Raw genomic sequence first — 23,016 nt, forward strand, 5'->3', positions numbered from 1 at the left:
ATCTGACCTTTGACCTCAACCAAAAAATCTAATCAGTTAACCTCTACATCATTATACATACTTGTATCAAGTTTGACTTACATCCCTTCAGCTGCTCTTAAGTTATCACGGCAACAAAATCATTGTAACTTAACATGACCTCTGACCCCTTGACCGCAAAAGTTAATCAGTTAATCTTTGCATCCTAATATATAATTATACCAAGTTTGGTGAAAATCCCATGACTCTTTCACATGCAAGCTCGGTAACAGAATTTTCACCGAACGGGACGTCTGACATTTTACATTTGACCTCTTAACCCCAAAAATTAATCAGTTCATCTTTACATCATTATGCATACCAATACCAAGTTTGACTTGGATCCCTTCAGCTGTTCTCAAGTTATAAACCTATGACAGACCCTGACCTTTGACCTGGTAACGAAAAACCGAAAACGAAAAGACGGACAACCCAAAAACAATGCCTCCGGTGATTTTGTCCGTGGTGGCATAAAAGAAATACCTCCGTGGGGGACTGATGGGTATTTCACCACGATTTTTGAGAAGATTGTAAAATAAATTACCTGAATTAGAGGTGAAACCCCCCTTTTCAGCCTCTTGTAGGGGCATAGCCATATGGGGCGCACAAACCCCATGAGACCGTACTATCCTGATGCATTGTACCAAATTTGGTCCAACTCACCGAGGTAGTTGTGGACAAAAATATGTTTTCATGAAAAGGAGGGATTCGGGGAGGAGACCCATTGACCCTCTTTCCGGGAGAGATACAGCCATGATGAGCATTACTTAACGTTAGAGGTATGGTCCCCCGATGCATCGTGGCGAGTTTGGTCTGGGTCTGTCTGGCAGTTTCCGAGAAGATGTTTGAATTAAATACCAATATTTGGGGCAAAATCCCCCTTTTACACCCTTTATAGGGGGTGCATCCAGATGGGGAGCACAACCCCATGGAGACCTTTCTGTCCTGATGCATCATACCAAATTTGGTCCATAATCGGTCGGGTAGTTTGTGAGATGTTTTAGTCAAATGCTAATGGACATACGTACGTAGAGACACCGGGAACCACTCTGAGGTTATTTTGGAGAAATAACCTAACTAGAGAGTTAATAGAACTCCTTACCCCACACAATGTTGAGGAAAAAGGACAAACTTGGAGTAAGATTGCACGAAGGGCGGGCACACTCTTCAAGTAATAATAGTTAGTATAACTATATTAATTATGAGTTTCATTACAATCTCTTTCCCTGGCCAATCTGAACTTACCCTTTGGAATTCCATGGGGTCTTTTTAACAAAAAGCATTGGAATTGTCTTTTAAACACTTGCTTTGTGTTTGAGCATACGTTTTACTACGAGCCGCCATTTTGTCTGAATCTCAATCTCAACACCCGTGTCTGAAAGAAGTGGTTCAATTTGGCATTTTTGATATGAAATAGCCAAAGCCTAGAACCTAACGAAATCATTAGAACCCTCTATAACTCATTAGAATTACCCTTCAGAACCCACTGCAATTACCCTTTAAAACTCATTTGAAAAACCCTTTAGAACCCATTAGAATTACGGTACCCTAACAATCCTAACGGGGGCTTCACCGCTTAAAAATTATCTTGATCCTCTGTGCAGATGCGCGATCAGAACGAGATTCCATACAATTTGACAAATTCAGAGCCAAAGTATTGCTAAACTGCAGGTTCATGCTTCAATTCTTGTTCAAAATATAATATTCAATTGACATCAAGTAGTTTTTCGATCATAAATTGACGTCTGCATACAGACAAAGACACACCGAGTGAACTAATTGCTTAACACCCCTTTCCACTTCACGTGCATAACAAATTAAAAAAACCCATTGGAATCAATAATTGGAGATTTATGTCACCAAAATAATCAAGTCTCCTTTGCATGCAAATCTTCAGTGATATGCAACACTTCACGTTTGAGTTTTTGTCACAATTGAGACCAAAACAACTAAATTTTAAGTTAAAGGAAAAAACATACACAATGCTGCAGATAGGTCAATAAAAGAGAAAAACCCAATACAAACCTATGGACTCGGTTTCTTTCTGTGAAGCAGCCGATGCAAGTGGGCTCGGACCGCGAGCTTCATCTATGCAAGGTTCCTCGAGATGCTTCCCTCGGACTGGTGACTTGCCCACCGACCTTCGAGATTTCAGTGGAAGGGATTTTTCCAGAATCCCCTTTGCTTTGTCAACCTTTGACAAGGCCAAGACTGGGGAACGGCAACTGGTGGGCACTGGAGAAATGCTTGGGCGAGTTCGAGAAGGCTTTGGGCTTTGTCTATAAATGCGGAGCAGCAAGCCACAGCAGTTAATTATAATTCTCCAAATGGCACGATATTAAAAGCAGACGAAATTTGAACGTGCAGTTTTTCTTCTAATAATGGCAGTAAATGAGTACAACACCGAATGAAGACCAACATGTTGCCTCCGAAAGGGAAAGTGTTATAATACTGCTTTCAGAATCAATATGACAAATAAACTCTTCAAGAAAATTCCACCCCCCCCCCCCCCCCACTCCCACCTCAACTGCCCCCTACCCCACCCTGCCCCCCTCCTCTTCTCAGCCTTGCCTTGCCTCCCACCCCACCTTTTCCAAGCAGTAATGACATACATCTCGACACTTCATTCAAAGGCCAGCTACGTTCATAAAGCAACCAAATGATTTGCTCACACCAAAATAATAATCAGAGCCTAGAGGATTTCAAAGCCAGGATGACCAGGCCCAGACAAGTTCGATTCAGAGGACATTATGGGGTGAGAATAGAATGGCCTAAATGCACTTGTGATAGTCATGCCCAGGTATCGTACCGTGTAGTCAAAAGCGGTTCAGAACGGCGAGGGGGCCGGTTTGTAGGGCTGAACAGTTTTGGATCAAGAGACTCCCTCTTAATACGATTGGTCTGAAGAATACAATGGAAAATGTAAAAGTCAAAACGTCTGAGACTCAAGGAAAACTTGTCCTTTCGATGGTGTTGAGTGCTGGTGATCCTTACCAGAGGTGATGCAGTGTCTCGGCGCACTGTCGACAATGACGATCGTGATCGGCGATGCCTTTCTGTGCTGTGACTTCGCACGCCAAACTGGTAAGGCGGTGTACACGAGGGACTGGCAAAGACTGAGCGGGGGCAAAGTGGGAGCACTGCGCAGTCACGTGGCACGTGCATACATACAGCGCAAACACGGCACACAGAACACAGAACAGCAACGGGGGTACACAGGCCAAACAGTAGATTGCACAAAACATGCGTACGAAACAAACAAAAACAGAGCATGGTAGACAGAAGGAAATATACGATGGCAATGACGTAGATGTAGTTTGAATAACATGTAATGGGAGGATCAGGATGTAGGAGGAAAGTTCAGCAATGATAGATAGGAGGAACAAAATACAACAAGCGAGGGGAATGAAAATGCGATAGCAGTGCGGTGGTGGGAATTATGGACAAATGTAAATGTTGGGTGGGAATTATGGACAAATGTAAATGTTGGGTAGGAATTAGGAAAAGAAGAAATAGAATTGGCAGCGGGAAGCAAAAATAAAAATGAATGAAGAAAACGATCAATAAAAGCACAAGAAAAACAAGTGACCCATGATCAAAGTCCAAGGAGAGAGATACGTGGAAGGAATGTGGAAAGTTGGGATGGGTAAGGGGATCAAAGGACAGGAAAGAAAACAAAAAAGAACAAAAATCAACCACCTGGAAAGCAAAGAAAATATAAACACAGAAAGAGTTGGGCGTGCGGTGCAACCTCAAAATCATCACCATGGCCTGTGTGGCCCAACCAGCCAATTAATCCAGAACAAACTTCCAAATGTTCAATCCCCTCCTGTTAATAATAATAATAAAAAAGATGGACTTTGGTTCACAAAATGAAAAATCGAGATAAGCCAGATCAAAAATGAGGCAGCTCCAACGCCGTACCACCCACTCCCACAATTTCACTCGAAAAGTAAAAAGGATAATGGTGGGGGGGGGGGGGGGGAGGGAATTAAATCACCCAAATCGCCCCCTCCTAAAACCACACCATAAAGAAGTCAATTCAGCTTTAAGGAGGAACGCAAAGTGGTATTTGATTGTAAGCAAAGAGGAAGAAGCCAGGAAAGACAAAGATATGTTGATGGTGGACATGCAGCAAAGCAAGGGCACAATGAAAATGGACAGCTGGACAAAAGACAGGCAACATGGCATTCTCAAAATGATACATTTTTGGTTAAAGTGGTACAGTTAGCAATGATTCAAATTATATCATGCAGTTATGAGTGGAGTTAAGAAAATGTAGGATGCAACGTGCATGCAGTGTGGAATGTATGTTAACAGAGTGTGCACAGTTAGGGGTTAACCCAGATCAGCAAACCGACAAGGAAGTTTTTGTGTATGATGATTCTTCATTTTGAGAAAGATAAAATATTTTTATTTTTTGATTCATTTTGGAAAGAAAAAAAACGACAAGGGAAAAATATATATATACGTATTTGAATAGCAAAGGTAAATATGCGCACACACCATTGAAAAATCAAATAAATGACAGCATGAACAAGTCAAACCATTGACAGCAACATTCATTTCAGGTGGGAAATCAAACGAGGTATGCTGTTCACATTTCTAATTTATCTATAAATATAACAAATAAGGAATGCATTTTGAGTTTGTTTGTTTTGATACACAAGCATTGTTTGCATACCAAGCAACGAGCTAACCTAGTGTCTCGCAGGCAGGGCGACTCATGAATGCATGTGCTGTCTCTCGCATGGACGTTAAACGAGCGTCCCTTCTGCCAGCATTAGTTGGTGGGGTGTTAAAGATCACATGAAGAGTAGGTGAGCGATCACCTGCCCTAACTACTGCTGGGACGAAAATGGCAAACCACCCAGTACAACCCTTGCAAAGAAACTGCTTCGGCAGCACCAATGCTTTGAAACAGAGTATGGTGCATCAGAATCAAAATATTCGATCAAGTGGATTGTGCTTGCATTCTGCAAGCAGCTAAATAAATCAAGTAAATCAGGACCGATTGATTAGAATGAGCTCCAAGTTTACAGGTATAATCTTACCACAATGGAGCAAACGTGGACATCTCCAAAACTGCAAAATTTACATGTGGCAGAAAAAGCGCCACCTTTGATCGTAGCCGGTATAACAAATCATCTCACTATCTTGTGATACAGAGTATGATATATATAGTGATCAATAAAATCTCTTAAACCCCAAAAAATGACAAAAATTATAAAGTGCAGCTCCAAGAATGTGCCGCAGCACATTACCCACAGGGCAGGTGTTGCCACTAATATTTTAATACAAATATGTCAAACGGTTTAAAATAAAACAATTCTTTACATTCCAATAGGTTGCTATGAAATGCCAAAAGTCGTAATTTATTATTCCAAGTCGAATTTCCACGTTAAGGGTTGGATACGAAACCCAAAAAGGAAAACGTTAAGTGAGCATCTTTCCATTTTGATGCGTTGATTGAATTTGGCTTAGTAACAATTTACGGAAGAGGCTGCAAAAGAGATAGCGATTACATGTATGAGCTGAGTTCAATTCCAAACCTGACAACAAATGCAGTAGCCTATGGTACAGTAGAAGTCATTTTGCAAGTTTTTAAACATATGAAGACAGAATGCCTTATGGAGTCGGCAAAATTAAGTTGCAAACCTTAAATTCCGTTACCAAAAGCCTAAATTCAGTATCTCCAAGCTGTTTGCGTAGGTAAACACACACCAGACCAATGCAAAAACACAGGTAATAATAAAGCAATGATTTATTTTGATTTTTTGCATTATTTATTTAGGCAAACTCATCTGCGCAGAGGATTTTCAAACGTATGGCCTTGTATCTGCATTCAATTTGTCGGGACAAAGGGATCTTTCTTTAGTTCTGGGTAATTTCCAGCAATGTGGATCGTGAATAGGTAACTATGCATTGACAAAAGCACGTTCTGAATGCTTTGTTGTAACCAGGGTGCCTCGTAGAGGCCCGATTGTATATGTAAATATGCGATACATAAAATATGCGATACATAAAATATGCACTGTAGCACTTGCTTGCCACTGTACACAGTCTGTAAATGACAAATGCTTATGAGTGCCTACCAATCAGTGTACATAGTCCAAAAATGACAAACCCACAGGCACTTTTCATACTGCCATGAAACCGAGAAACACCAGCTTCCTCAGAGAGTTTAAACTCCAATTGTATTGGGTCATGAGACCCACCTGGAGCACAGCAAGGCGACACTGGCTAACTTTTAGTCGTGTATATTTTCCCCAAACAATCAAAATAACCAAAGACCCAAAATACCCTTTAGACTGTTAAAGACACAAAATATCATGAACACCCAGAAGACTCCAAGGACCCGAAAGACCCAATGGACACCAAAGACCCTAAGACCCAAAATTTTGGTAAGACCCAAAAATCCAAAAGACTGAGGACCCAAAATACCTCAAGGACCCAGAAGACCCCAAAGACCCAATGGACCCCAAACACCCGAAGACCCAAAATACCCTGTATCATGAACTGTGAAACTGTGAAAAACTGTGAAAGACACAAAAGACGATGAAAACCTAGAAGTCCCCAAGGACCCAGAAGACCCCAAAGACTCTGAAGACCCAAAATACCCCAAAGACCCAAGATACCCCAAAGACCCAAGATACCCCAAAGACCCAAGATACCCCAAAGACCCAAGATACCCCAAGGACACTCAAGACCCAAAAACTCAAAAGACAGAAAAGTCCTTGAAGACCTAATGGACCCCAAACACCCAAAAAACCCAAATGACCCTGAAGACCCCGAAGACCCAAAAGACTTAAAAATCCAAAAGACCAAAAAAAAAAACCCAAAAGACACTGAAGACCCCAAATTCCCCAAAGACCCAAAAGACTGTAAAGACCCCAAGACCCTTAAAGACCCAAAATACCCCAAAGACCCTTAATACACCAAATACCCTTGAAGACCCAAAAGACCCAAAATACCCTGAAGACACAAAAGACCCCAAAGACCCTTAAATATTCCCCCCCCCCCCCCCCCCCCCAAAAAAGCAAAAGACACTGAAGACCCCAAATTCCCCAAAGACCCATAAGATTAACCCCCCCCCCCCTTCCCACGCCTCCTCCCCCCAAGCCCTCTCCCTCTCACACATCTCCCTGCTCTTAAATGTTGTGTGCTTCCCCTTCTCTTGTCTTCCACTCCCTCTTTTTATATATTTTGTTTGTCTGGTTGATTTGTTTGTGAAGTAAATGTCAGCTGTTTCACGAGCCTCGATTCAGCATACAAAAAAGAAAGGAAAAAAAAAAAGACCCCGAAGACCCAAAAGACTGTAAAAGACCCAAAAGACTGTAAAAGACCCCAAGACCCAAAAGACCATGAAGACCCCCAAAATACATCAAATACCCTTAAAGACCCAAAAGGCCCCAAAGATCCCAAAGACCCTAAATACCCAAAAGAAGAGTAATTATGTCTCGTACATTGGAATTGTAGACGGTGGCTTGCAAACCGAGTCTCAAGGTCGGTGTACGGAAGCAGTGTTTTTAAAATCACAATAAATACAAGGCACAGGGAGGTGACATTCGCTGAATGTGAAGTGCAAAGTGCGCAGAGTAAACAGAGTGTCCATTTATGTCTGCAAGATATCTAATAAAGAAGATATAAGCACACCTGACACTAGGCCCAGGCTTCAGACTTTGGCACGCTCACGCGGCTGCAGTATCAAATAAACTGTTCCAACCCGTCATTTTTGACGGGCTTTATACTAATATAAATATATATATAAATATATATATATATATATACAGACTTGGCATTTAATATGGAATATTTTTTTGTGGGGGTGAACTTACTTTTCAAGATGAATTAGAACCAAAAGTTAATTGGAATCATGTTTAAATTATTCTAGATTTTGTTAATGTGACCTTTAGAAGAAACAAAAACCACATTTGACATTTCAAAGCAAATAAATTGATCCTTGAAAGTGATGTAAACTGATATCGAACTCAATTCACTGACAGTGCTGTGTTAAACTTCTGTACGTTTTCCAGAAGTATCTCTTTATTTTGCACATTAGCCAAAAAATTTTTAAACAAAAACAAAAGCTAAATTACGACTGGGATTACGGACAGTAAAATTACAGTTCAGTACTTCTTGTAACCCCCACGAGCATTCAGGAGAGCACGTACACGTCGAGGCATGCTGTTCACAAGATTTGCCAAGGTTTGGACAGGAATCGCTTGCCATGCAGTGACAATAGTCTGCTGCAATTCATGCACAGAGGTGGGCTGCTGGTCCAAGTGGTCGATTTGACGCGTTAATTCTGCCCACAAGTTCTCTATCGGATTCATATCCGGGGACATGGCAGGCCACTCCATATGCTCTACACCACGGTCAGCAAGAAAGTGTTGGATCATGCGAGCACGATGAGGCCGTGCATTGTCATCTTGGAAGACAAAGTTTCCTCGAAAGGCTGCACGAGCAAATGGAAGCAATGTTTCTTCCAGAATGACCCTGTGCTTGAACTGGTTCAGGTTTCCATTCAGAACAACCAGGTCAGTTTTGCCCCGTGCATGAAAAGCAGCCCAAACAGTCACCCCACCACCTCCAGCTTGGACTCTTGGCACTATACAATCTTCGCTGTGGGCTTCATACACTTGTCTGCGCACTCGGACACGGCCATCTTGACGATAGACCAGAAATCTAGACTCGTCACTGAAGGTCACGTGATTCCAGTGTCCTGGCTGCCATTGACGCTGCTCTCTGGCCCACTGCAATCGGCGCTGGCTGTGTTGTCTGGTCAGGCGTGGCTTTCTCAGGGGATGCCTGGCACGATAGCCTGCTTGAACCAGTCGTTGGTTGACTAGCCTTCTGGATACAGGCACATTTGTCAGTTGCTGCCACTCAGCCCTAGGCCGATTAGCTGACTTGGTACGGCCATTGCGGACTAACCGGTGCTGCTGGCGATCATCTCTCCTTGTGGTTCTGCGTGGACGTCCTGGCCTCGGTATTGGAGTAGGGACACCCCTCTGAGCATTTCGTTTCAGGGTCTTTGACACCTGACCTTGAGTGAGGCCATACTGCCGAGCAATAGCACGCTGTTTCATGCCAGAACTTCGTAAAGCCACCACTCCATGACAAACAGCATTGTCAAGTTGACGGACCATCTCCAGAGGAAGCCGCAATAACTTTTGTAGACGTGCGGCAGTTGTTTTCCACTAATACGGAACGCAACAACCCTTATATACCCGATTGTGAAGCCAATCGTCAAATGTACCTGTCCTTACATTTTGTCACGCCACCTGTGATATAATCCTGTTATTGACTTCTTGCTGCGAAAGACAATCAGTGGCATGATTCTTTCAACAAAGACATCACCAAAGGGTAAAAGAAACTCACCAGATTGATATACTGAGTTCAGAAAGTAAACCCAAGTCAAGAAAAAATATATATTCCATATTAAATGCCAAGTATATATATATCTATATATATATCTATATCTATATCTATATCTATATCTATATATATATATATATATATATATATATATATATGAGGATGCCATTGAAAGGTAGCGAGTTTGATTTGTGCAGAAGCAAGATTAACCTCAACTCTACCTAACCTTTTTGGTGAAAGAAAAACAAAAGTTGTCGTGGAATGGCTGTGTGCCTTTGCCTCAATGCATAATGGAATGAAGCATGTGTTTGTGGGAGGTATTGGAAATAATTATGCACCATAACTTGCCATGTTCTGGGCAAAAAAGGGTTACCTGCATCCTGAGAATCACTCAAAGTGGCGACACTGCGGCTGCGTGCAAGTGAAGAGTGGGTTGGGGTGAGTAACCGGCTCACGATGCTTATCTCAGCTGGGCTCAGCGTTGACCGTCGGCCTGAAAAGCCACCATTCCATTCAAAACCCAAAATGAAAAACAGCCCCAGAAGGGCCAAAAATGAAAATAATAGCAGTATTCCTGACATCTTGGATACAGGTGTCAGGAGCTGGGGGGCATGAAGATTAGCCCATGGATGCCCTGCCACAGTGAAGGCAGATGAACAAGAGATAAAAAGTGTGAAAAACTGGTGTGGAAATATATTATTTGGTGGCACACCTGCTGGATCAACCCACGACAATCTGCATGAAGCAAATAATAGTCATTTGTCATTTATCGTCGTAGTTCATCAAAAGCTTCATAAACAATTTCTGGTTGCAAAGGGCAGATCACGATGATGCAATGGCAGCATGCAAACTGCAACTTGGCATCTAATTTGGAGGATAAAACTACAGGCTCACATTGATGAGATTTGTCAATCAAATTATGAGCAGTTACCAAAATACCTGTCAATTCACAAAGTAACTGCAAATAATTTGTCGAATTAATCTGCAGCACCATTTAAAGACATACACGGAGGGACAGAAACACATTTGATAGCTGCAAAGCCACAATTGCCGGATGCGAAAAAGCATGGTAAGCAAGCACAGGTAGAGATCATCTAGACAGAACAAACATGAACCGATGAAGCATGTTCAGTACGCCATTCTGCAATGTTACAATTGTGCAAAGTAAATTTCATACAGTCGTCTGAAGTTGGATTTGTAGATGGAGAGGATGGCCAACTTGATGCTGCTTTTTTATGCCTCCGCCGACAAAGTCGCCGGAGGCATTATGTTTTCGGGTTGTCCATCGGTCCGTCCGTATGGGCTAAACCTCGTTTTTCTCAGCAACCATATATCCAATTGAGACGAAATGTTCAGGATAGGAGTAACACCCATGCAGAATGTTTTTATGATAATTGTGACGTCATAGGTCACGTGGTATGGCAGCCATCTTGGATGAAAAGCAAATAATTAAAAAAACATTTCTCAGAAACTGCTGAATGGAAAAATTTGAAACGTGGCACATTGTCAAGTACTCCCAATGGGGAACAAAAGCATGATAATGATGACATCATACGTGAAATGTTACTCCTATCCAGCCTAACCAGCCAAAAATGATTGAATCAAATTCCTTATCCTAAAAACCTGAAATTGCATGCACATGATCTATGACCCATTTGTTTTGAAATATTCAATTTATGACATCACAGGTCACATGGTTTGGCAGCCATATTGGATTGAAGAAAAATATTAAATAATTATTAAAATATTAAATAACCTTCAGCAGGGAAGCCATCCCAGAGGGGAGAGTAGTACTTCATCAAGGTGCGGATGAAGGCCTTTTAAGTGGATAGGAGTTCAGGTGTGCCAAGGAAGGACTTTCCACAATGGAGGATGCCCAGTCGGCAACTGGCTTTGGAGGCCAACTTTGAAAAGGTTTGCTCAAGAAAGGTCATGGCTGACGGTCAGACCCCAGAGTATGAATGACTGAATTTCCTCAAGAGGATTGTTAACAAGGTCGATGGAGGGTTTGCTAGACGGTCCTTTTGGAAAGAGATAGTGAGAGCGTGAGATAGTGAGAGCGTGAGATTTGTCAGGATTGAAAGTTTTTGTGATTTTTTTTTTCTTCCAAGGTCTGAAGAGAAGGAAGAAGCTGCTGCCTGTCTGAAGGATGGTGGATGTCACAGCAGAGGTTGATGTCATCAGCAAATAGATAAAGCGGATTTTCCAGTCAGAAATCATTTATGAAGATCAACAAGAGGACCAGGCCACGAACACTGCCTTGGGCACTCCAGCCTCGACACCGAGAGGGAATGAAAAGATTCCGTTTCGTGCCACACATTGGCTACGAGAGTAGAGAAAACCAATTTTAAATTCAATTATAAACTACCCCAATTTCACCCCTTCAAATAATTCTGACATCGAATAAAACATTCAAGTCAAGACCTCTCTCTCTCTCTCACCACAGGCAGGTAAGGTGGTCTTTATCTTCTACCGACTCCTCTGCGGCCTTGCTCCCCCTGTTCTGTCTGTGCTCTATCCCCCAAACATTCCTGCAGGACGCACAAGATCTGCCAGCAACCCTCTTCTGGTGAAACTGCCAAAATCAAGACTCTCTGCTGACCTTCACTCCTCTTTTCTCCCGCCTGTGGAACAAACTCCCACACTCTCTTCAATCCCTCTCCTCCCTCCAGGTCTTTAAAACAGCTGTTCTCTTATTTTCCCCATCCAAAACCTTGATCTTTTCTACCCCCATTAAAACACCCCAAATCCGCCTCTTTAAATCCCCAACTTCTTGCCTGAAATTCCTAGAAGTGATCATTTGCTTTATACCGCGTACCCTCCCTCCTCCCCCAGCCCGCCCCCCTTCCACAGATCTACCAACGTCCCTGTTCTCTTCTGTTGTTGTGCTTGTGTGCTTTCCTCTCTCCCCCTCTTGTCTCCCGCTCCCTTCATTGAATGTTTTATGTGTCAATGCATGTTTTCATGTTTAATGTGTTAGCTCTTACACAAGCCTCGATTCTGTATCCCAAAAAAAAAAGAAAAAAAAAAGACCTTGGAACAGATTTATTGCAGATATGTCTGAAGTACCCAGGTCAATAAATCCCGAGGGTGATTTTCAGGAACTAATCTACGAGCTATCGATTGAAAGCAAAGATACTTGGAGTTCATAAAATGGTAGATTTGGGGAGTGGGGGGAGGGGGGAGCTCTTTCTTTTCTTCAACTTTTTTGTACAGTCAAAGCTCCTGGAAGAGCTAGAATGGATCAGAATGCAACAGGACAAAAAGAACAGTACAGAGAGGGGGGACACTGACAGCAGAGTGGAAGGACAAATACAGGAATATATGAATGAATGAATGATCGTTTTGAGGCCATTTTTCCCCGCTAAAGCGGGGGTTAGCCTTGCGGGCCCCATAACAATCATGGTTCCTTGTTTGAGGCAATGTTTTATGGCCGGATGCCCTTCCTGACGCCAACCCTTAGTCACCTCTTATGATGTGATGTGCAGGGACAGGGTGTACCCTATTCTAAATCGGGGTACACACCGGGATCATTCATCCCAGCAAGCTGGTACTTAATTTGCCGACCTCGGAAGGATGACAGGCTGAGTCAATCCCCTGGCGTTAATTCAGCGATCGACCGGGATTCGAACTCAGGATCCGAGGATCCCAAGCCTGCACCCTAACCGCTAAGCCAACACCAGGCTCTGTTTTACAATGGTGTATAAACTCCACCAAACTTCATAAAACTCCACCAAACGGTGGAGTTGGTCATAAGATAGAAGCCCATTGGTTTTGAAGTCAAAAGGTCAACATAGGCCAAAGATCAAATGTCTGGATATATTCACTCATTCATCAGAATGCAGTGTGAATTCCCAACCTGTAGTCGTAACACGTACAGGTTATTTGCTTAGTGACTGCTGTATTTTATTTCTGATGTAAACTGTTTCCACCCTCTCGTGGATCAAACATTAGGACATGGAACATCATTATCCGCCAAGACCTGATGATCGATGCTTTCACCGAAAATCAGGTAAAATATGTCATGAGGTCAGCAGTTGGCAACATTCTTGTGCAAGGCGAACGCTTAACTTTGCCCTTGCTTTGGGGTCCAATTCCAATCCAATTTTTGTATCTGTTTGGTTGTGCATCTAACTACAATAGCTGTTCTGTGAGCTTTGGAATCCAGGTTAATAAAGATATCCTGTTTGAAATTGGTGTTATGCAAGCACAGGGTTTTCTCCAGTGATGAAAAACAACTCAGTGAGGGTAAACAAAACATTAATTTTGTAAAACATAAGTAAACAAAACATTTAAAGGATAAACAATGGGATGGGAAGGAATGAGGGGCAGAGGAATTCCATGGAGAAGGAAACCCTCAGGATGGCAAGCAGGAAACTTGGAAGGAGGAGGTCTTTGGATAGGAGTGGGGGAGATGTGAGGAGGGGGGTGGGGGGGAGGAGAGGGGGTGGTTATAACAGGAATACCAAAATCAAGCTTTTGGATTGGGGGTCCTCAGATGGTGGTGAAATGAAAATTTTTATGAAGAACCAACAACTATTTGTGGTTATCTTACTATAATTCACCAAATGTCCGTCTGTCTGTTCAAAGGTACCATAAAAACTGCTGAACCGATCGCAAAGATATTTTGGGTGGGTAATCCTGGGACCCCTGGGAGTAAAATAGGCTATTTAGTTTTCCCAATTTCAGCTTTGGTCTCCAGCATTCTCAGGTTTAGACTTCCGCCTAACATTCGCGTTCACATAACATTCATTGTGACGATGTATGTGTTCACGGTAGTGTTTGACGTGACGGTGTGAACGTAATTTCGTAATGTTTTTCGTTTCGTAATCCTTTAATGAACGTTTAATGTTTAATGCCCTTCGATGTCCGGGGCCGCACGCACGCTACACTGGACGGGCCAGCGTGTACCTTGCCCTTCGCCGTCAGGCTCGGGTAAACCACTGAGCCCCATCCGTGATGGGGACTGGGGTTTGAGACAGTGTCCCACGAATGAGGAATTCCCAGTAAGCGTGAGTCATCAACTCGTGTTGATTAAGTCCCTGCCCTTTGTACACACCGCCGGTCGCTACTACCGATCGGACGGTTTGATGAGATACTCGGATCAGCCCCTGCATGGGCCGTTCTCGGCTCGTGCCGGTGCACCGAAAAGATGAGCGAACTTGACTGTCTTGAGGAAGCTGTTCTAAAACAGCTGTTCACCACCATCTCTCATCTTCCCCCATCCAAAACCTTGCTCTTTTCTGCCCCCGCTAATTTCACCCCAAATCCACTTTTTGGAAATACCAACTTCTGTCCTGGAAGACCTTGGTGTCCTTGTGTTTTATACTTCTCCCACCCCCCCACCCCCCTTCCCACACCTCATCCACCCAAGCCCTCTCCCTTCCACACATCTCCCTGCTCTCAAATGTTGTGTTTGTGTGCTTCCCCTTCTCTCCCCATCTTGTCTTCCGCTCCCTCTTTTTATATATTTTGTTTGTCTGGTTGATTTGTTTGTGAAATAAATGTTAGCTCTTTCACGAGCCTCGATTTAGTATACAAAAAGTAAAAGTCGTAACAAGGTTTCCGTCGGTGAAACTGCGGAAGGATCATTATCGGGACAACATTAGAGCGAGCGAGACGTACGTGGTACGTGATCGTCCATGTACTGTTTAGCCATGTACTGTTTAGATTTTGATGATTTGCATGTGATATGATTCAACGGATGTTTATATGAATCGTTTAAAATAAAAAAGCCTTCAATTTCTGATATTTTACCTTTTCATTTGGGCTTCCCAATTGAAGCCCCGCCCGTAGGGCGGGTACCGTTGCTCGTGACTAATAATCCCTCATTCAATTGTTTAGCAAGTCGTGACCAACCCAAGCATTCCTGCACGCTGACATAAAATTGTGGTTTTACTCAACTCTGCAAGTGTTCAACTCACTTCCTGTCTGGAACCGCACAATACAAACGTTCAACTTGAAAACGTTAATATATTATGAATAATCTTTAAATTATATAAATACGGTGGGGCATGTAGACCACCACCAGTTGCAAATGCCACTTGCAAATTACTGCAATTTTGCAAGCACATGCGTTGTGCTGAAAATGCTCTGAAGCTTGTAATCAGTACTCCTTCCTTTGGCATTACTGTCCGACGCTTGTGTGCTTCTCAACCTTGCCATTCTATTACGAGGCACAACGATGCCTTTAGCAAATTTCAAACTGACAAGTTATTCTGGCAGGCTGAGTCCCCTTGTGGTGACAACATTGGTTATGCAAAAGTATTCATAACCAATCGTCATAACAATGTGTTCCTTCTGTCAACTAATGAATTGATGGTTGTACAATTTTCTCAGAATGAATACATCGTAAAAAGCAAAGAGCAAATTGTGGCACGGATCACTAACTTTAGTACAATGGTCAGAAAAGAATGGAGAAAGACTGGCAGGAGGGGCTGAGCAATGCAAGGGAGTGAGGCAGAGCATTTAGGCAAGGAATGACAAAACTGGACTTTACCCGGTTTGCTCTGGAATTTCTTCCTGGCACCACAGCCTGCTGGGGATAGCAAGAGCCAAAAACCATCATTCCGCAAGCCATGGCTATGGCCACAAGACAGGCCGCCGCACCCAGAGCCAGGACAAGCACCCACACCAAGCACCCATCATGCATCCTTGAACACGACCCAACATTCAACCCACCTGGCTTGTCGGGAGTGTGCATCGACAGCGTCACATACGAGTTGGAGAGACGCTTGTTCACAACTGGTACAACAGGGTTGTGTCGAGAAAGGTTGACGGTAGAGAAGCAACGCCGATCTGAACCTGCACTCGGAGTGAAGTGGTGAAGGGGATTGGGAGGGAGGGAGTCATCAGGCCAAGACAAGCTTCAAATACACGACTTGCAAATTACGAGCAGATGCAGACTTCTTGGTTGAGGGTGTCAGAAACAAAGAAAGCAAAAAAATACATTTTTAAGAGAGATAATTTAATGCAACAGCAAAGGACCATCAGTGTGCGACAACGAGCATCGGTTTGCTGCACAAAGGTGAGAAGAACAGGGACATGTGATGTAACATCAATGGTTTTGAAAGTATCATTTAAGCTCAGGCATTACTCATAAACCTGCTCTTAATGGAATTTGCACCACCACCTTCACAATACATTACAGAAATTGAATTTTAACACTGGATCCTCAAGTGTGGATCTCATTTAGTACATACACGAAGGGTTCAACCAATAAAACCATTTCTCTAAGCTAAATCACCTGGCTTGTGAATACGCGATGCTGAAACTCTGGTGCAACGAGCACGAGGGTCATGTTTGGCATGCCGCTCCTGCGCTCGGCGAATAGCAGCCTCGTAGCGGGCCTGAACGCACACACACAACACGTGTAGGACATTGTCACTCATAATGGAATCTGACGAGATGACAAAGCAAGAAATTTCACTTTTTAAAACACTGTACATGTTTGTGCCCTGCTAGCACCTTGTCTTCGGCTAAACGAGCCTTGCGTTTCTCATCGACTGCAGCCCGACGAAGATCCTCATGTTGCCGCTGCTTGCAAAGACGCCTGCGCCGTTCCTCCATCGCTTGCTCATGCTGCATGTGGACATGGCGCTCCCGCACGAGGAACGCTTCTCCACGAACCACTAACGACAAAAATAGAGAAACACACCAATGGTGAGATGAAACTGAAACAGGACATGTCCGAATTCTGTATACTTTGGAGATGCAATCAGAAAACAATCTGCTTCCAGAGCGCAATCACAAACATATTTCTGGTGTTGCTGCTATTCACTTTGGAACAAAGTGTTAAATCAAGATTATTTCATGCTTAACTCCACCAATCTAGACAAATGTAGCATTCAGGTGCCAATAGATGGAAGGGGTTGGATGTCATAGAGTTTGAGGTTCCCACGATAACACTATTACCATAATCCCACAGTTAGCTCAATGGATGGTTCACTGAAAGTATTTTCAGAATTTGTGCTAAGAAATGGTCACACTGACATCGTGAGCCAGACTCAATTATTCCCCATCAGTTGATTGGTTGCAGGTTTCTTTGTTGTAATAATAATAACTAGAATGGCACTCTTCGACCGATATGCCTCCGCCCACATTAATAAATGATTATACATACTTGGACCAAGTTTGACTTAGATCCCTTCAGTCTTGAAGTTATCACGGTAACAAAAACTTTTCACTGACACACAGACAGGTGGACAGACGGACGGACAGCGCAAAAACACAACGCCTCCGTTGACCGTCAATGGAGGCATAATAATATCAATATATACAACACAGTACCCTCAATGGTGCAATGGGACAACTCTGGGTAATGGTTGCTTGTCTGTGCTTTCTCCTTAAATGCTGGGCGGCAAGCAAGAAAGTACCACATACCACAAAGTATTTGGTATGACCTGGCCCGATTCAACCCGTCGACCTTTCAATGCTCAGAGCGGACGCCATAGCAATCTTGGGGAAAATGCCAGGGGCATAGAAAAGGCAACTTTATAAATGGTATGTGCCATGTGGCAAAGTATAGAAAAGAAGGGACATTCAAAGAAATACCTCATGTGCATGCTGGACTACCCTTGGGTTCTTAGGAGGAACCAAGTAATGCTCTAGGAAAGTTCATATAAAGGGAGCACCAATTTGATTCATACAGATACATGAAGTAAATGTATTTTCAATGTAGTTACAGTCTCGTGGTTTCAAAGGGACCTCTTCGCAGTCCTTCATTTTTCTGTAAAAAATTTAAATGCCATACATAATATTAGTTTTATATTCTATTGCAGAAGTGGGTTTACATGTACAATTCATCCATCATCTCTAATTATGATCATTATTCATTATGTATATTTACCTGGTGTTGGCCTAATGGTTAGGGTGGCAAGCTTGGGATCCTAAGGTCCTGAGTTCGAATCCCGTTGGATTAACACCAAGTGGGGTTGACTCAGCCTGTCATCCTTCCGAGGTCGGCAAAATGAGTACCAGATAACTGGTTATAGAGAGGCATTGCATCAGTGGCAGATGCTCCCACAGAAAAATGATGCAACCAGCAGCCGGGTGGCTGCACACGAACCACCCACCATCATGTATATATGACGTTTATCCAATATGTCTGCAATGTCAACACTTGCCAGTTTATGTAATGTGCAATTATGGTCCAAAAGAGATTGGTAAAATAGGATGTACTGCACATGTGTACAATTCTTTCATCTAATCCAATTGTTGCCTATAATGTGTACCCACATCGTGCTTGTCCAACGCGTGCCCCAAATAATAAATCACACCCAACATGTCTACAATTGGTTGGTACATAGTACATACTTAGTACTTACTTTGTTAATTTTTTTTAACAAATTAGATTTCACACACATGCACATTATCTTATGTGTTTTTGTTTTCAAGGTAGACAGAAAACTTCACGTACAGATGGGTTTTAACCGATATATGCAAGGCGCCCCTTTATAGGTACTTTTCTAGAGCATTACTTGGTTCCTCCTAAGGACACAAGGGTAGTACAGCATGCATACAAGATTTTTTTTGAATGTCCCTTCTTTTCTATTGTTTGGCATCTTCTACAAGCTATGGAATGGCCCTTCATTTCTATACTTTGCCACATACCATATGTGGTGAAAATGGATCAAAGTTGAACCCAGGTGTGACGCTCACTTAAACCACTGGGCGGTGTCTATAAGACCTCGGGACGTCCGCGACTCGAGGCCACTCCTGCGACTTTATACAATGACATGTAGAATTGAATGGTACGTACCCACTTATATTCTAGGCTTGCTTGCATTGACTGATATATCCAATCTTTCTCATATGATGCCTTGATCCTGACATATATATTGCATGGTGTATTTTACAGGATGATGTCACGATCTTATTGAAATTAAACCTATCTATGGGACGAGTTGTGGATTTGGATGATTTTCACAACACTTAATTTCAATAATGATCTTCGGGAATGGCGGGACACGAGTCTGGCGATGGCCGGATGAACGCGAATCACAGACGAGCGATCCCGACATTCTCCGCGCTCCTGCGAGGCCCACCTCGGAGAAGAATGACCGGCGGAGGACCCGTCGAGCTAGCTCCAGCTACGGAGCTCCGACTACTCTCGCTGCCGGTCTGCCTCGAAAGGACCGGATGCGATGGGGACCTCGCAAGCCTTTTGCGGGACCGCGTCGTCAAAAGGCGAACTGCTCTCCTGAGGCCCGAACGCCGGAGCAGGCATGACGGACTCCGGCAAGACGCCTGGAGAACGATGCTACTGGGCAACGTCCGGCGGCCGAAACCCCGTCGGAACGACGGACCCGCTTGGAGCCGACGGCCTACCCGACCAACTGATTTGCGTGCCTCGGCCCGAGATGAGATGTCCACGCGAGTGTTCACGACACCCTTGACTGTCATGCCGCGCTCGGAAGCACCTCCACGCGCGAATCGCGCGCGCGGCACCCGTCGCATGCACTGCTCTGTGAGGCCTACGATTCCGATCGCTGCTCGGAATCACCTCCTCCTACGCGACGCCGCACGCTGCACCCGTCGCGTGCACTACTCTGTGCCCGACCGATCGCTGCTCGGAAGCACCTCCCCGCGCGAATCGCGCGCGCTGCACCCGTCGCGTGCACTACTCTGTGAGGCCTACGATTCCGATCGCTGCTCGGAATCACCTCCTCCTACGCGACGCCGCACGCTGCACCCGTCGTGTGCACTACTCTGTGCCCGACCGAACGCTGCTCGGAAGCACCTCCCCGCGCGAATCACGCGCGCTGCACCCGTCGCGTGCACTACTCTGTGAGGCCTACGATTCCGATCGCTGCTCGGAATCACCTCCTCCTACACGAAGCCACGCTGCGCCCAACGCGGGCACCACTCTGCGAGGCCGGCGATTCCAATCGCTGCACGTCGGAATCACCTCCTCCCACGCGAAGCCACGCTGCGCCCAACGCGGGCACCACTCTGCGAGGCCGGCGATTTCAATCGCTGCATGTCGGAATCACCTCCTACGCGCGAATCGCGCGCTGCCCCATCGCGGGCACAACCCGATCAATCGCTGCTCGGTGGAATCACCTCCTACGCGCAAATCGCGCACTGCGCCTTTCGCGGGCACCACTCTGCGAGGCCGGCGATTCTGATCGCGGCTCGTCGAAATCCCACCTACATGTGGCTACTCAACGAGGCCGGCGAACTCCGCTGCCCAGAATCGCCTCAATGGAGGCTCGCTTGGCACCATACGAGGACTCGCCGCAGCACGGATGAGTTTCTAAGGACGTCGAGCGGGACCTTCATAGCCTTTCACGACACTCGGGCTCATGCTTATGATAGATGATCGTATACCATGTGTATTCTATATGACTAACTATGTCTAAAACTCCGGACAAAACACGGCCCGAAAGCTAAACAAACGAGACGCTACTTCAGGTCGTGATATGTATTCGATCCTTTGACCCGACAGCTAAACAAACGAGACGCTACTTCAGGTCGTGCAGTTTATCGCTGCCAAGCATGCTCGCCCACTCGACTCGGCGTGCTCGCCCACTCGACTCGGCGTGCTCACCCTCTCGACTCGGCGTGCTCGCCCTCTCGACTCGGCGTGCTCGCCCTCTCGACTCGGCGTGCTCGCCCTCTCGACTCGGCGTGCTCGCCCTCTCGACTCGGCGTGCTCGCCCTCTCGACTCGGCGTGCTCGCCCTCTCGACTCGGCGAAGCCGCACTGGTTCAAGGGCCGAGCTCAACTTTCGGTTTCCCTCGTACGCGGTGCGCCCTAGATAATACATTTCACTCGTCGACCGGGTTCGTATTCCATACACCAATCTCGAGCCCGCTCGAATGCTGCTGCCCAATGGACGCGAGACTATAGATTTCGGTGTGCTACTTTACTCCGTCTGGGTATACCGCTCAGCTGGAACTCGCCGTCAAACCCGCCCGCACGCGCCCGAACCAATTGATGACGTCATCGACTAAATCATGCGTTTGCTCTACAGCGCCATTAACTGCTTCCCGCGCTAGCATCATCAGAGTTCGTCTACCTGGGTACCTCTACAGATAGCAGAAATACTCAACCTGACTGCCCCTGCCCGAACGTGCGTGTCATAACGTGGCGGCCTTCGAGGGTGACTAGCCAACATCGAGGATTTATGCCGTTAATCGATAAGGCACAGGGCATTTGGGGGTGCACGGTGACCCCCACGACACGGTAACATTGAGCGTTGCGCCCGACTCCCTCATCTCCTGAGCAAGCCACGTGGGCACCGGCCCGCCGGATCGCCCTTGACTCTGGGCTTGTTGCTTCTAGGACTGGTCTCTTGGCTCGCCTCCACACATTTCGAGACTGCGAGACGCCTCGCCCGGCCGCTGCCTGATTGCGTTCCCTCTGACCCAGACTGTGAAGGTCGCTCGACTTCGGTGCGCGGTGCGCGGCTGCTATCTCACACTTCACAACGTGGGGGGGGGGGGGGGGGGGGGGAAGGAAGAGTGAGGGGGTGAGATGATGGTCCATCCATCCGGGCCATTCTCTCGGTATGTCGATCCATCATCCGGGCTTCCATCCGGGTCATCCTCTCGGTATGTTGATCCATCCATCCGGGCCATCCTCTCGGTATGTCGATAGGACGGGCCATGGATGGACCATCATGGATGGCCGATCCTTCCGGGACGTTTTCCATTTCTCGATCTCGACGTTTTCTCAATCCATCCGGGACAATCCCTCCGGGACGGTAGCCGGTATAGCCGGTATCGCCGCGTAGTCAATAGGACGGGCCATGGATACAATCCATCCGGGACGTCTCTCGGTAGCCGGCCATGGATGGACAATCCCGTTCTCTCGGTAGCCGGTATAGCCGAACGGGGCCATGGATGGACAATCCATCCGGGACGCGGGACAATCCCTCCGGGACGGTAGCCGGTATCGCCGCGTAGTCAATAGGACGGGCCATGGATACAATCCATCCGGGACGTCTCTCGGTAGCCGGCCATGGATGGACAATCCCGTTCTCTCGGTAGCCGGTATAGCCGAACGGGCCATGGATGGACAATCCATCCGGGACGTTCTCTCGGTCGCCGGTACAGCCGGTGGTCTAGCCGAACGGGCCCTGGATGGACAATCCATCCGGGACGTTCTCTCGGTAGCCGGTAGCCGGTATAGCCGATCTTCTCCGATCCTCTGCGCGCTGTGCTGCAGGTCGGGAGATTCTGCGCGCTTCGCTGGGAAGGCGCATTTCGGTCGTTTTGTGTGTCGTCGTAATCTGCCATGCCGGTCGTTCGGGCAGCCTTCGGAGGGCACTCGTGGCAAACGTTTTGCTTGTAAAACTATTTGCCGGAGCTTGTAATTCGTACGCGCTGCCGCCAGAGGGCGCTCGAGTCTCGTGATTTCAAAACGGGGGACTCCGGGGTATCGAGTAACTCTCGTTATGGCTCTCGTCGGTTCTCTCCCTCGGCAATTCCATGACGTGGATCTAACGTGGATCGACCATGTACCCTTGGGAGCCAAGGCAGGTACAGACTTACTGTAATGGACTTACTGTAATGGCCTCCTGTCATGTAATCTTACTTACTGTTACAACTCCTAGGCCGGTACAGACTTACTGTAATCGACTTACACTGTCATGGCCTCCTGTCATGTAAT

General features: G+C 45.6%; 1 protein-coding gene across 23 annotated transcripts in view; it reads right to left on the reverse strand.

The window, feature by feature from the left end:
- LOC137439766 (uncharacterized) overlaps positions 1-23,016 on the reverse strand; it is a 99,804-nt gene that overhangs the window by 11,413 nt on the left and 65,375 nt on the right. For 3 of the 23 annotated variants that reach the window (XM_078768253.1, XM_078768248.1, XM_068135843.2), the window contains 8 exons: positions 16,867-17,030; positions 16,646-16,748; positions 16,081-16,203; positions 15,899-15,937; positions 9,773-9,892; positions 3,013-3,158; positions 2,828-2,919; positions 2,044-2,297 (listed from right to left, as the gene is read on the reverse strand). In XM_078768253.1, coding sequence (XP_078624379.1) covers positions 2,044-2,297; positions 2,828-2,919; positions 3,013-3,158; positions 9,773-9,892; positions 15,899-15,937; positions 16,081-16,203; positions 16,646-16,748; positions 16,867-17,030 — 1,041 coding nt within the window. Of the gene's footprint in view, positions 1-2,043; positions 2,298-2,827; positions 3,159-9,772; positions 9,893-15,898; positions 15,938-16,080; positions 16,204-16,645; positions 16,749-16,866; positions 17,031-23,016 lie in introns of all 23 variants that reach the window. The other 20 variants (XM_078768249.1, XM_078768254.1, XM_078768243.1 and 17 more) reach the window with 10 other exon arrangements.

The sequence above is a fragment of the Myxine glutinosa genome, chromosome 14 (assembly GCF_964187855.1).
Source record: "Myxine glutinosa chromosome 14, kmMyxGlut1.1, whole genome shotgun sequence".
In the NCBI taxonomy this organism is placed as follows: domain Eukaryota; kingdom Metazoa; phylum Chordata; class Myxini; order Myxiniformes; family Myxinidae; genus Myxine; species Myxine glutinosa.